This window comes from Euleptes europaea, chromosome 15 (assembly GCF_029931775.1).
Source record: "Euleptes europaea isolate rEulEur1 chromosome 15, rEulEur1.hap1, whole genome shotgun sequence".
Classification (NCBI taxonomy): Eukaryota; Metazoa; Chordata; class Lepidosauria; order Squamata; family Sphaerodactylidae; genus Euleptes; species Euleptes europaea.
This window is the reverse complement of record NC_079326.1, coordinates 60,063,473-60,077,242: the sequence shown is the minus strand read 5'-3', so window position 1 is coordinate 60,077,242 and position 13,770 is coordinate 60,063,473. Positions and strand designations below refer to the sequence as shown.

The 13,770-nt window shown below is 53.4% G+C and overlaps 1 protein-coding gene across 1 annotated transcript in view; it reads left to right on the top strand.

The window, feature by feature from the left end:
* The window catches only part of FN1 (fibronectin 1), a 162,997-nt gene that overhangs the window by 94,650 nt on the left and 54,577 nt on the right, over positions 1-13,770 (top strand). The window contains exons 4-10 of the mRNA XM_056861242.1: positions 1,557-1,685; positions 3,191-3,328; positions 4,600-4,731; positions 6,777-6,914; positions 8,915-9,073; positions 9,642-9,833; positions 10,619-10,798. Of these exons, the coding sequence (XP_056717220.1) occupies positions 1,557-1,685; positions 3,191-3,328; positions 4,600-4,731; positions 6,777-6,914; positions 8,915-9,073; positions 9,642-9,833; positions 10,619-10,798 (1,068 nt within the window). The remainder of the gene's footprint in view (positions 1-1,556; positions 1,686-3,190; positions 3,329-4,599; positions 4,732-6,776; positions 6,915-8,914; positions 9,074-9,641; positions 9,834-10,618; positions 10,799-13,770) is intronic.

The following is a 13,770-nucleotide window of genomic DNA, read 5'->3' as shown; positions in this document are numbered from 1 at the left end:
TTTAAAAATTTCTATGCTGCCTATCCACCCAAATAGGGTTTTTAGGGTGGCTTAACTTCAAAACATTAAAACATTTCAACATTAAAACAGAGGATAAAATTCTATATATAAAAATTCTATATAAAAAATATAAACACGCAAACACGTAACACCAAAACCAGGGAGAAGAGTTGTTTTTTATATGCCAACTTTCTCTACCACTTAAGGAAGAATCAAACCAGCTCACAATCACCTTCCCTTCCCCTCGACAGACACCCTGTGAGGTAGGTGGGGCTGAGAGAACTGTGACTGGCCCAAGGTCACCCAGCTGGCTTCATGCAGAGGAGGGGGGAATCCAACCCGGTTCTCCAGATCAGAGTCCACTGCTCCAAACCACCGCTCTTAACCACTACACCAGTTACTGGTGGCATGCCAAAGAAAAGAGTCTTCCCACGCTGGCAGAAGACAATGATAGGAGACAAACAAGTCTCCCTTGGGAGGGAGGTCCAAAGTTCTAGCACCCTGTGTCTCTGCGTGTGCCCCCCCCCCACCGGGATGCTTGGTTCCCCGAGGCCACCAGGAGGACCCACCCCGTCCAGGGGCGCCCCGGAAGCCCCTTCCCCACCCGGAGGAGCCTCCAGGCCCCCCCACTTGCAGCCCGATGGCCCAGCTCCGTTTCGGAGGCGGCGGCGGCGGCGGCGGCGGCGGCGGCGGCGGCGGGGGGGGGGAGGGAGCTGGCCGCCTTCTGCTCCGGCCGAGGCGAGACGGGCGGGCCGGGGGCCCCAATCCTTTCCCCGCGTCAGGCTCACGCCGGTCCCCCCGCCCCTGGGAACAAAGGCCAGGTGGACAGGGCCCCCACCCCCCCGCAGCTCCTGGCGTCTCGTTCTGACCACTGCCCCCCCCCGTCCCGCCGCCTCCGGCTCGCGCGCTTCCCAGGAAAGGGCGCGTGGGGAAAGGGGGGGGCGGCGGGGGGGGGCGGGGGTCTGCCCGGGGAGGCCCCTCCCTCCCTTCCTCCCTCCGTCCCTCCTCTGCCCCCCGCCCGCCGGGCCAATCAGCAGCGGCGGCCGGCAGAGCCCGCCGGGCCGCCCCATAAAAGGGGCGTGCGGGCGGCGCGCAGCCCCGGGCAGCCGCGGGGGACGGACGGACGGAGCGATGGAGGGGAGGCGCGCGAGCAGGAGGATGCTGATGCTGATGCCGCCGCCGCCGCTGATGCTGCTGCTGCTGCTGCTGCTGGTGGCGCTGCTGGTGGGGCGCCGGGGCGCGGGGGCCACCTCTCCGGACGGCAGCGCCCGCCAAGCGCCCCACTCCGCCCCGCCCGCCCAGAGCAAGCGTGAGTGAGGCGGGGGCCGGGGCGCGCGGGACCCCCCCCCCGCACACACCCACACCCACACCCACACGCACGCACGGCGCCGCCTGGGGGGCCGCCCGGGGCGGGAGGGGCGAGGGGTTGCTGGCGGCGCCTCGGCGGGCGAAGGGGGACGGCGGGGGCTTCCCCCCCCCGGCCACCGGCGCTGACCCCCCCCCTCTCTCTGTCCGTCTCTCCCTCCCTCCGTCCGTCCGTCCGTCCGTCCCGGCAGCGGGCTGCTACGACAACGGGCAGCACTACCCCATCAGCCAGCAGTGGGAGCGCAGCTACCTGGGCAACACCCTCGTCTGTACCTGCTACGGCGGCAGCCGCGGCTTCAACTGCGAGAGCAAGCCCCAGCGTGAGTCCGCCCCCCCCCCGGGGCAGGGGGGCAGGGGGCGGGGAGGGAGGGGCTCCAGTCCCCCTTCTCCGGCCCCCTCAGACCCACAGCGGCCTCGCGCGGCCCCTCCCGGCCCCTCCTTGCCCGCAGGGGCCCAAAGGGTCTTTCCCCAGGCACCCGGCCGCACCCCATGGACGCGCGGCCCGAAATGGCCTGGCCACCCCGGGCCGGCCGGCCCCGCTCCCCGATGGCCAGCGGCAGGGTCTCCGCAGGCCCCCCGGGGGGGTCACGCAAGGCTCCCCCCTTCTTCGGGCGCTCCTTGGGGGAGCCTCTGCAATAGCTGCCTGGCCGGCTACTGCGGGAATTGGCCCGGGGGCCTCTCCCACGGACACAGGCAGCTGCCTTCGCCTGGATGGGACCCCCCTCGGGCCACCAAAGCCAGTCTGGGCTACTCAGGCCGGCAGCGGCTCTCCGGGGTCTCCACGTGGCTTCTGTTTCTCGGTGGGCGCTGGGGGCCTTGGCTTTTGGCACCTTGGGTCCACACAGAACGTGCAGGAAGGTGGAACTGGCGGGAGGAGCGCCCCAGCAATAAGATCCTCCCCAGGCCACCTTATTTGGGGAGAAAGGAATAGCGGGAGAGGAATAGCGGGAGGGCTGTTTTCAGACAGGTCGTGGTCAGGAAGAAGCACAAGCCAGCCGCTGGCACTGCTGGGGGGAAGCCAAAGCGGCTCTGCAATCAGACCCCGCAGCCCTAAAAGCAGGTTGCGATTTTCTTGCTGGCTGTTGGGTTCCTTTGAGCAATGAAGGCGTTGCACCCAAAAAGTTCCACAGAATCTCGTCCTGTGTTGGGTTTTCGGTGCAGACGGGCAGTACAGGCAGCAGATAGGATTTCCTGCTGTTGCCAGATATCAAGGCAACAAGGCGGAGGTAGATGAGCCCTGAGATGGATTTTGCTGCATCGGAGGCTAAAGATCTGGTGGATGAATCCAGGTCTTGTGTCCTTGCCTTCGCCCTGCCTGGTGGGCCTTCTCCATTCCCAATGTGGTGTAGTGGTTAGGAGTGGTGAACTCTGACCTGGAGAACCAGGTTGGTTTCCCCACTCCTCCACATGAAGGCAGCTGGGTGACCTTGGGCCAGTCGCAGTTCTCTCAGAACTCTCTCAGCCCCACCTACCTGACAGGGTGTCTGTTGTGGGGAGAGGAAGGGAAGGCGATTGTAAGCTGGTTTGAGACTCCTTAAAAGCAGAGAACATCGGGGTATAAAAACCAACTCCTTTTCTTCTTCTTTCCTTGGGCTGCCTGGCCTCTTCAGGTCTTTGGCTCTTGCCTTCAGAGGGCTGGAGCACTTTCTAGGACCTGAGCAGCTCACCATGGCAGCCAGTGACTCTGGCCCACCTCACTCCTCCCAGCTCAGTTGGTCGCTGCCATGGGGGCTTCACGGCCACCCTTCCCACCCACTCCCTGAATGCCTCGCACACAAGGGGCATCTGAAACCGGCATGTTGATATACTCTTTCCATCCACCCAGCGGAAGAAACCTGCTTTGACAAATACACCGGGTCGGCTTACCGAGTGGGGGAAACTTACGAACGGCCCAAGGACTCCATGATCTGGGACTGCACCTGCATCGGAGCCGGACGCGGAAGAATCAGCTGCACGATCGCAAGTATGTCTGGGAGGTGCGATGCCTGGCCCTCGGGACAGACCCCCCCCCCCAGGTGGCCACAGGGGCTCCCTGTCACTGGACAGGAGCAGGGAATCCTGCAGGCCTGTAAGGATTCGAACCGTGAACGTTGTTCATTTGTCTATACTGTATCTGTACTTCATTTCTAACCCACCTTTCTCACTGAAACACAAGGTGGACTACAAAATATTCAAAACAATTCATTCAGACAGCATAAGACATCCAGTAAGCAATACAATAAGATTGGGATTACAGAGCTAGAAAACAAAGCCACCCAAAAGCAGTCTGATGCGTGGCATGCCGTAATTTAGAAAGTGAGTTACAAAGATAGAAGACACTGCAGGAAGATCGTAAGGCGATATCTACAGTAACAAACACTGCCCTATACTGCAATAAAAGGGCCCTTCTGTTGAGCTACATTACTTTCGCCACAGACAATCAGCGGCATCACACATAAACACGATAGAGAAATTGAAAAATGTATTCCATAGATTACAATTTCTCTTCCTCGAACATAATATTCAGACAAGTAAAACTATCCATGGTGATAACTGTTGGGTGAAACCAAGCAACTGGCTTTTGTAAGGTGTAGACGTGAAGATGTGTTTAGGTTTTATATGTGGAGCAGCATTTGACCATGAATTTGGTATCTGTTTAACCGCTGTTCTTTGCTTGCATTCCCATGTTATGAAGGCAACGGTTTCTTTCTGCCAAATCCTCTTTATTGTGAATATCAGTAATGTTGCAAGAGGTGTCAGAAAGACAGGAGCCCCTTGATTTTGTTGGCAGTAATTGTTCAGATAAGGTTAATTGGCATTGGTCTTGGATGTGTGCTAAAGACACTTTGAACGCTACAAGAAAAGGCCATGTTACCGTCATTAGACATCTTTACAGAGCTGGAAATTAAACTTAGCTGGGTCATTTGTGGCCGTTCTTTGGCCTCAGAAGAAGAGTGCTGTGGCGACTCCAAATGCTCACCTTCCATTCACAGCCCAGGCCGCCTCTGCTTCCGCCCCTTACCTGGAGGCTGGCAGGCAGGAAGAGCCTCCCCTCCTCCCGTGACCTCCCCCAGAGCCTTAGACATGGTCTTAGCAAGATCTCAGGCTCCACAGGAGGCACCGCAGTTCAGAGGGGCATTTGGTTAAGAAGGCCTGTAGCCGAGCTGTGGAGCGTTGCTGGAACCCCTGGCCTTTTGGGGCCAGGTGGGCCAGCGGCCATGGTCTGAGGCAGGCCCACCTGTTCATTGTCCTCAGATCGCTGTCACGAAGGGGGCCAGTCCTACAAGATCGGCGACACCTGGCGTAGGCCTCACGAGACCGGCGGCTACATGCTGGAATGTGTCTGCCTCGGTAACGGGAAAGGCGAATGGACCTGCAAGCCGGTTGGTGGGTATTCATTTTGGCTCGTGTCTTTGTGAGATGTTTAGCAAGCTGCTTCAGACCCAGTCTGCGGGGCTCTTTGTGGCAAATGATTATTGGCTGTGTCAAGTATTTCACGTATACCGTTGGCACAGACTCTTTTTCAAGCATGAACCTTCGAGTGGATCTTTGTGTCTTTCGCCTGTTAATGCTATCTGCAGGGACAGCCTTGTTTGTAGCGGGGTGCTCGCTGAAGTGGTAAACCTGAGCTTGTTCTGTACCATGTCAGTTGGGTGGCAGAGATGCTCCGCCGTGCCCCTTTCCATTCAAAAATGTTTCCAGCACATAGAAATCTAGAACATAGGAAGCAGAGAGTAGGAATCAATGGTCAGTTCTCCCAATGGCGGGATGTGAGCAGTGGGGTGCCTCAGGGATCTGTGTTGGGACCGATGCTTTTCAACCTGTTCATCAGTGACCTGGAGTTGGGGTTAAACAGTGAAGTAGCCAAGTTTGCAGATGACACCAAATTATTTAGGGTGGTTAAAACAAAATCGGACTGTGAAGAGCTCCAGAAGGATCTCTGCGTACTGGAAGAATGGGCATTAAAATGGCAAATGAGATTCAATGTGAGCAAGTGTAAAGTGATGCATATTGGGGCAAAAAATCCCAACTTCACGTATACAGTGATGGGATCTGTGCTGGCAGCAACAGACCAAGAAAGGGATCTTGGGGTGATAGTGGATAGCTCAATGAAGATGTCAACCCAGTGTGCGGCTGCTATAAAAAAGGCAAATTCCATGCCGGCCATAATTAGATGAGGAATAGAGAATAAAACTGCTGATATCATACTGCCCTTGTACAAATCTATGGTGAGACCACACTTGGAATACTGTGTACAGTTCTGGTCACCACACCTAAAAAAGGATATTACAGAGCTTGAGAAGGTGCAGAAAAGAGCAACCAAAATGATTAGGGACTAGAGCAACTGTCCTATGGTTAGCTTGGAAAGAAGGCGGCTGAGGGGAGACATGATAGAGGTCTATAAAATTATGCATCATTTGGAGAGAGTGGACAGGGAGAAGTTTTTCTCTCTCTCCCATAATGCTAGAACACGGGGTCATCTGCTAAAGCTGGAGGGTGAGAGATTCAAAACAGATAAAAGGAAATATTTTTTCACACAACGCATAGTTAAATTGTGGAACTCCCTGCCCCAGGATGTGGTGATGGCTGCCAGCTTGGAGGGCTTTAAGAGTGGACATATTCATGGAGGAGAGGGGTAGTCATGGCTGTCAGTTAGAATGGATATTAGTCATGCTGCATACCTATTCTCTCTAGTATCAGAGGAGCATGCCTATTATTTTGGGTGCGGTGGAACACAGGCAGGACAATACTGCTGCACTCATCGTGCTTGTGGGCTTCCTCGAGGCCCCTGGTTGGCCACTGCGTGAACAGACTGCTGGACTTGATGGGCCTTGGTCTGATCCAGCAGGGCCTTTCTTATGTTCTTAACATCAGGGAGAAGGGTTCTAGCCCTGATGTGCTAGTTTTCTGTGTGCAGCTATGTTTTTCCAAAGGAGAAAACTTCACTCATGTGACTTGCTGCAGTCAAAAGTGACGCGGCACAGGGGCACGTTTCTCCATGTGGTGAGCAGGAGCCCCTTTCCTCATGAAGTTTAACGTGCCATTTGTCCTTAGTTACCTCATTTATTTGGGGGAATAGGCATTATAGATCCCTGGTACCTCTTGGGAATGCAGCTCTCTGATCGTGTCTCTGACTGAGAATGCTGGTTTCATTGCGGTGGTGATGGTGGTGGAAGGCCTCAAGTCACAGCTGACATTCGGTGACCCCTCATGGGATTTTCAAGGCGAGGGGCGATCAGAGGCTGTTTGCCCTTTGCCTGGACTTCCTTGGAGGTCCCCCATCCAAATACTTGCCAGGGCCGACCCTGCTTAGCTTCCAGAATCTGACAAGATGGGGCTTGCCTGGGCCATCCATCTTGCACTGAATGAAATCCTGTGAGTAAAAGAAGCTCCCACTGTCCTTTCAACCGTCTCCAATTAATTTCCTGTAGCGGAACGGTGCTATGACAATTCGGCTGGGACCTCCTATGTTGTCGGAGAGATCTGGGAGAAGCCCTACCAAGGCTGGATGATGGTGGACTGCACGTGTGTAGGAGAAGGCAGCGGACGCATCACCTGCACTTCCCGAAGTAGGTATCATCTCATTTCCGGGGGCATGGTGCCCTCCGACCACCATGTGGTCCCTTGCCATTAAGATATGGGAGCTTCTGTGTGCCTGGAGTGAGCCCATGGAATGCAGTCGCTCTCATTGAACAAGTTTACTTTTGCTTTGTGGCAGCCCATTTCTGGGCTGGGTTACTCAGAAGTGAGTACATTGGATGTTGCTTCCGCTGGAAGGCAATGCTTTTACTGTCTTTGATCTGGGCTCCTGGGATCTGGTTGTTTTGCTGTTGCCACATTTTCATTCTCCTTGAAGCTGCTGCTGTCAAATTTCTCCGCTCTGTTCTTGGGCTTCGTGCTGGGAGCTGCTCCAGGAATGTTGAGATGGTGGTCTGGGACCAGCTTCTCTTTGGGGTGACGCTTTCTGTGGGTGCAGAGGAGAGCAACGAGGATGATCCGGGGCCTGGAGACCAAGCCCTGTGTGGAAAGGCTGAGGGAGCTGGGAATGTTTAGCCTGGAGAAGAGGAGGTTGAGGGGGGGACAGGATTGCTCTCTTTAAGGATTTGAAGGGCTGCTACTTAGAGGAGGGCAGGGAGCTGTTCCTGTTGGCAGCGGAGGATCATAGGACTCGCAGTAAATTGCAGGCGGAAAGGTACCAGCTGTATATTGTGGGAGAGGAATTTACAGTAATAGTTCAGCAGTGGAATCAGCTCCCATGGGAGGTGGTGAGCTTCCCCTCACTGGCCATCTTTAAGCAGAGGCTGGAAAAGCACTTGCTAGGGGTGCTCTAGGCTGATCCTGCATTAAGCAGGGGTTTGGATTGGATGGCCTGTAGGGCCCCTTCTAATTTTATGATTCCCAGCTTGATTAAGAAGCTTTACAGCTTCCTTAAGTTTAGCTTTCTCACAAAGTCTGTAGTTGCTGGCATACAACAATGGAGTCCCCCCTAAAACATCCACCAGGTGTTATTCCCATCCAGGTATCTGTCTGAGCTTGCTTAATGGTAACTTAGTCTTTGGGTTCCCAGCTCTGAATGTTTTGGAAAGTTTGGTCCCAGTGTGCCCATCTACACCGCCGTGTATCAAGCTGCAGACCAGTTTCCTGGCAAACGCACCGTGTCCCATCAATCAGATCTTGCGTCTTTCTAATGTGTTTCCCACATGTTAGTTTTTGTTGGGAAAAGCGCTTTGAGTAAGTGTTTGGAGTGAGGCAGAGGTCTCCTTCCACCAAAGCCTGTGACAGGGGAGAGGGGGGAATGCCCTCAGCCTGGCATCTCCACAAGCCTCACTGTTTTTCACTGCTGGTTTCCGTTATCGGGCAGAGGAAGAAGATGGTAAAGGTTTCTGTGAGGTTCCCCTGCTTTCCAGGAAGGCTGTGTGAATGGGAAGGTGGTTGGGGGCGTTTCTTAGGCGGTCGTGTGCATGAAGAAGGTAACGATGCTCTTGTGAGAGCCTGAAGCTATCTGTGGGAAGAGAGGGCCAGGGCGCTCGTGCATGGTTTCCTGTCTGTGTGCTATTGCGCTGAGGGTAAAACCACACTGGGTTGAGGTTTAATTCTGGGCATTTTAGAGAGTTTTTCACGCAAGCAAGCAGTTGTGTTGGTCCCAGAGCGGAAATGTGGTGGCCTCTGGAGGAAATGGAAACGTTCTTTACAGGGGTTTTTCCGTTGTTTTTTTTCCAGAGGGCTCCCCCCCCCAGTGTTTCCAATGGTAAATGGGCAAAATGGGAGAGCTTAAAAAAAAAGGTCCTATGGAATATTTTCACTAGTAGAATGAGTGAAAAGCTTCTTAAGCAAGGTTTTCACACTCAAAATGTATATCACGAAAAAAGTCTGAGGACATTTTTTTCAGTAGTGGGATTGGCAAGTTTTGGAGGACACTGCAAAAAACAACAACCCCACTGCAGTGATAAATGGGAAGTTTGGTTTTCTGTTATGTAAGACAGATCAGCAGACTTTTAGCTGGACCTGTGGGTTCTGTCTCCTTAGTTTGGGTCCTCTGCTACGTGTGTATTTTTTTTCCTCCACACAGACAGGTGCAATGACCAGGACACCAGGACTTCCTACAGAATTGGAGACACTTGGAGCAAGAAAGATAACCGAGGAAATCTCCTGCAGTGTGTTTGCACAGGGAACGGCAGAGGGGAGTGGAAATGTGAGAGACACGCGTCCCTGCAGGCCACAGGAATCGGTCAGTGGTGGTTGGCTTGGGCATGCGTCACACTTCTGCTTTGCCACTCACTGAAAAAGCACATGAGGTGTCCCAGCACTCTTCAAATTATTCCCCCTACACTCTCACACACTCCTCCTCATCAAATGGGATGGCTGAGGGCCAACTGAAGAAGAAGAGCTGGTTTTTATATGCCGACTTTGTCTACCTTTTAAGAGAGCGGTGACTAGCCCAAGGTCACCCGCTCATGTGGAGGAGGGGGGAAATCAAACCCGGTTCTCCAGATTAGAGTCCGCCGCTCCAAACCACCACTCTTAACCACTACACCACGCTTGTTTGTGACCCCTTCCCCACCTCCTCTGAATATTCACAGAATCCCACTCTGGGAACCAGGGCCTTCAGGCCTGGAGAGCCAACCAGCTTCCTGACTGGCTGGAATACTACAGTGTGTGTGTGTGTGTGTAGGACACTTTGGAAACTTAATGTAAAAGAAGCCGTTTTTAAGAGAGTGCTGGGAGCATAGCTGTGCCATTTCAGTGGCGAGGGTCCTCTGGGCCTCAATAAACCTAACAGTCTGCTTCTGTCTTAGGAACTGGAACATCCACCATCACCGATGTACAAACTGCCCTCTACCAGCCCCAGCCCCAGCCCGCGCCGTATGGGCACTGCGTCACCGACAACGGCATGGTGTATTCTGTGGGCATGCAGTGGCTGAAGACGCAGGGCAACCAGCACATGCTTTGCACTTGTCTGGGCAATGGAGTCAGTTGCCAGGAAACAGGTATGGAGCACGTCTGATGTTCCTTGAGACACGAGAGGCTCTCTGATTGCAGAATATAGTCTAGTAGGCAGAACATACAGGGGAACTGCTCGGTGGGACGAGGACTTTTCAAGGGCCAGCATCCCACTTCAGGCTGGAGAAAATTCCTCCAGCCTCAGGAGCTGTCCTCCAGTTTAAGGACAGGCGGCTGAGAAGTGTGAGGCCCGCCCATCACATCTAGACTTGGCCCTTGCCCTTCGTAGCTGCTGGTGTGAAGCCAGGCTAGGTTGGGCAAGAAGGTCCAGGAAGTAACAGCTCTCTGTGGGACCCGTTGGAAAGAGGCAGTCAGGAATCCCCTGCTGAAGAAGGCATCTCTGGACCTGAATGACCTAAAGAACTACCTCCTGGGCCCCCCCGTTCCACTCTTGGGCAAGAGGCTGGAGCAGGTGGCGGCTCTCCAGCTTCTGGTGGTCTTGGAGGAGACGGATTGTTCTAGAACCATTTCAGTCGGGGTTTGGGGCAGTAAGTGCTTGGGCTGCCCTGACTGAGGGTCTTCACCAGGAGAAGCGCATCCCTCTTTATTCTTCTGGGCCGGAGGGTCATACTGACTTATCTGACAGGTTGCTGTGAGAGGGTCACACAGGTGAAGAAGGCTTGTTATAAATGCTCAGTAATATTATCAGAGGGGGGATGTGGAAGAAAGAGCTTCAATAAAGAAAGATGCGGCTCCTTGATAAAACCTGTGCTATCTTGTATTTGTGATTATGCTACAGGATCATGATACGATGTTGTGTTTTATTTTAAAGCTGTGACCCAAACCTACGGTGGAAATGCTAACGGGGAGCCCTGTGTCTTCCCATTCACCTATAATGGGAGGACTTTCTACTCCTGCACTTCAGAAGGCCGTACCGATGGGACCCTCTGGTGCAGCACGACCTCGGACTTCGACCAGGAAAAGAGATACTCTTTCTGCACGGAACAAAACGGTGAGCTCTTTACAATGAGTGAATATTTGGGCAGAAATGAAGCACAGATTTTGGCTGGCTGTAGATGGGTCCAAGAAGAAGAAGAGTTGGTTTTTATACCCCGCTTTCCTCTACCTTTAAGGAGTCTCAAAGCGGCTTACGATCGCCTTCCCCTCCCCTTGTGAGGTTGGTGGGGCTGAGAGAGTTTGGAGAGAACTGTGACTAGCCCCAGGGTCACTGTAATTTTGGTAACACTCCTCTAAATTATGTCGTCGACATAGCCATAAGCTAGGAATATATGTGGGGCTCAGTGGGGGGAAAGGGGGAAAAGGCAGCTTTAATGGCTCCGTAGTGAAGACAGAGGAAAATAATGGAGTAATCAGGGAACTGTATCCAGTGCAAAAATTCTCTTTAGACCTAAGAAATCTGGGTTTAGCTCCTTGATCAGCCATAGAATTGGCAGACAATCTTGGGCAAGTTCTTGTTGTTCCTGCTGTGTTTCCCTTTCGTAACGTGGGTTTGCCAGTCTGGACTCCTGGGGCTCGGCTGCTCCTTTTCCTGCATTGGTGCAAAGCTGTTGGGATCTGTTGTACAGTTCCTGAGAAGCTAGACCTTTTCTTCACCGTGAATCATCGGCTAAGGGAATTACTCTGCAGCTGCAGTTGTGCATTCTTTTACTGTGCTTTATCAGATGATCCCATAAATGTATGTGGGAAAGTGTCTTCAGCAGAAACTCATGTAGACTTGTAACTTATTTGGCTCTAAATTCATACCCCCGACTTTGGGGCAGGGAAGACATGTCTAGACGTGGAGGTGGCGGCCAGAGACGAGCTCTGCCTCTTTGATCCAGAGAAACTTTTCTCTCTCTCTCTGTGTTTTCTTGGCTGTGTTTGTGTCACGCCATTAAAACCAATGCCCATATTAGGCCTGAGGGAAAGATGCCTCTTGAGTAGGATCTTTGCAATGTTCTGATGTCACCCTTAGATCTTGACTCCTCAGCCAGGTTGCCATATATAGCAGAAATCTGAACCTTCTTCTGGGACCGGCCTTGCGGGGGGGTTTTCTCCTGAAAGGCTCTTGCCTAAGAGATGTGGGAAGACTTGCCTTGAACTGGGGCTCTTGTGGTGTGGTTACGTAGACCAGGAGGATACGGAACGTCTGGCTAAAATTGCCCATATGGACGATGTTAATCATTTTCTCCGTCTCTTCCCTCTTTGAGAAATGCCTCCAACCCTAAGGGGGCTACAGTTAGGGATGCCTATAAAATTCTCCCCATCTGACTACATCTCCAGATTTTGGCCATTCAAATCACCTGGTCTTTGTTGTGGAGCAGCATCTGTGTGTGGTGATTCTCCCTTCGGTTTCTGATTTCCAGATCCATTCAGGCCGCTCAGGGCGTCTGCCGTTTTGAGGGCCTCTGAGAACGTTGCTCTGAAAGAGTTTTGATGCAATCCAACCAAGATTCCTTTGGTGCCGTAATTTAATCAAATTATACCTGTGCCCGTGACCAACCTGCAAGGAACGGCACTAAGCCAACTGCATGTGACACTTGTGAAATCAATTTTAGGAATTCCTTAAGTCAAGCTGGAAGGCAGGCAGGTGAAGCCAAATTGCCTCGCAGTAATGGAAGAGGAAACATCTGTTTATTCCTCAGTGAAATAAAGTGCGCATTGAGGAAAAACAGGTTTGTCATCAGATGTCTCCTTGTCAGCCTTGTGTTGACTGTAGCACGAGAGAGAGAAGGGAGTCAGGAGAAGCGCAATGTTACGTGATGGGAATGTGGCAGCTGCAGGGAGCAAGAGGTGTGCTCCGAACCTGGTCTCCAGCATACAGCAGTGGATCACAGAAAGGCTGGGTGTTTTCGTTCAATTGGCATGTTGCTAGTACTGGGAGTTGCAGGCAGAAACCTGGGAGCGTGTGGACAGGATGGAGCGGGTGAAGAGGAGAGAGACGGGACAAACCCTCATCCTAAGCCCCACCAGGAAAGACTTAGGGAGTTGGGAATGCTTAGTCTGGAGAAGAGGAGGTTGAGAGGGGGACGTGATTGCTCTCTTGAAGTATTTGAAAGGCTGTCGCTTAGAGGAGGGCAGGGAGCTGTTCCTGTTGGCTGCAGAGGATAGGACTCCATTGAAGTCCCTCCACTCCCTCCTCAAGCTCCACCCCCCCAAATCTCCAGGTATTTCCCGACCCAGAGCTGCAACCCTACTTGGCGGTCTCCCATCCGAGTCCTAACGAGGGCCAACCCTGCTTAGCTTCCGAGATCTGATGCTCTCAGGCTAGGCTGGGCCATTCATTGTTGTATTAGCACCGGGGAAATAAAGTTGTTCTGCATGATCCCTTCTCTTGGCTTTGTGCCTGAAGGGGGCCTTTCCAGAGTCTCCAATTGTCTGATGAGGATGGCCCCCCTCCCAGGGCCTTTCCCTCTCTGAGCTCAGGGATGCAGCTGAGCTGCCCACGTTGGCTTTCCCATCCCCTCGCGAAACCTCCAGTGAAGGAAGAGGGGGGTTCTGCCCCTTCCTTCTGCCAGTGCCTCTGCGGGGGATCCCACTTTCTGGCGTGGCATGGCTTGTTCTGGCCACCGTCCGGGCAGGGCTCGCTCCGAGGTCCATCCCTAGACCCTCCTGCCCCACCAAGTCATCCTTGTCTGGTGGTGTCTTTGGAGAACATAACATAAAAACATAAGAAAGGCCCTGCTGGATCCGACCCAGGCCCATCAAGTCCAGCAGTCTGTTCACACAGTGGCCAACCAGGTGCCTTCAGGAAGCCCACAAACAAGACGACTGCAGCAGCACCATCCTGCCTATGTTCCACCGCACCCAAAATAATAGGCATGCTCCTCTGATACTAGAGAGAATAGGTATGCAGCATGACCAGTATCCATTCTAACTAATAGCCATGAATACCCCTCTCCTCCATGAATATGTCCCCTCCCCTCTTAAAGCCCTCCAAGCTGGCAGCCATCACCACATCCTGGAGGCATGGGGGGGTCTGCC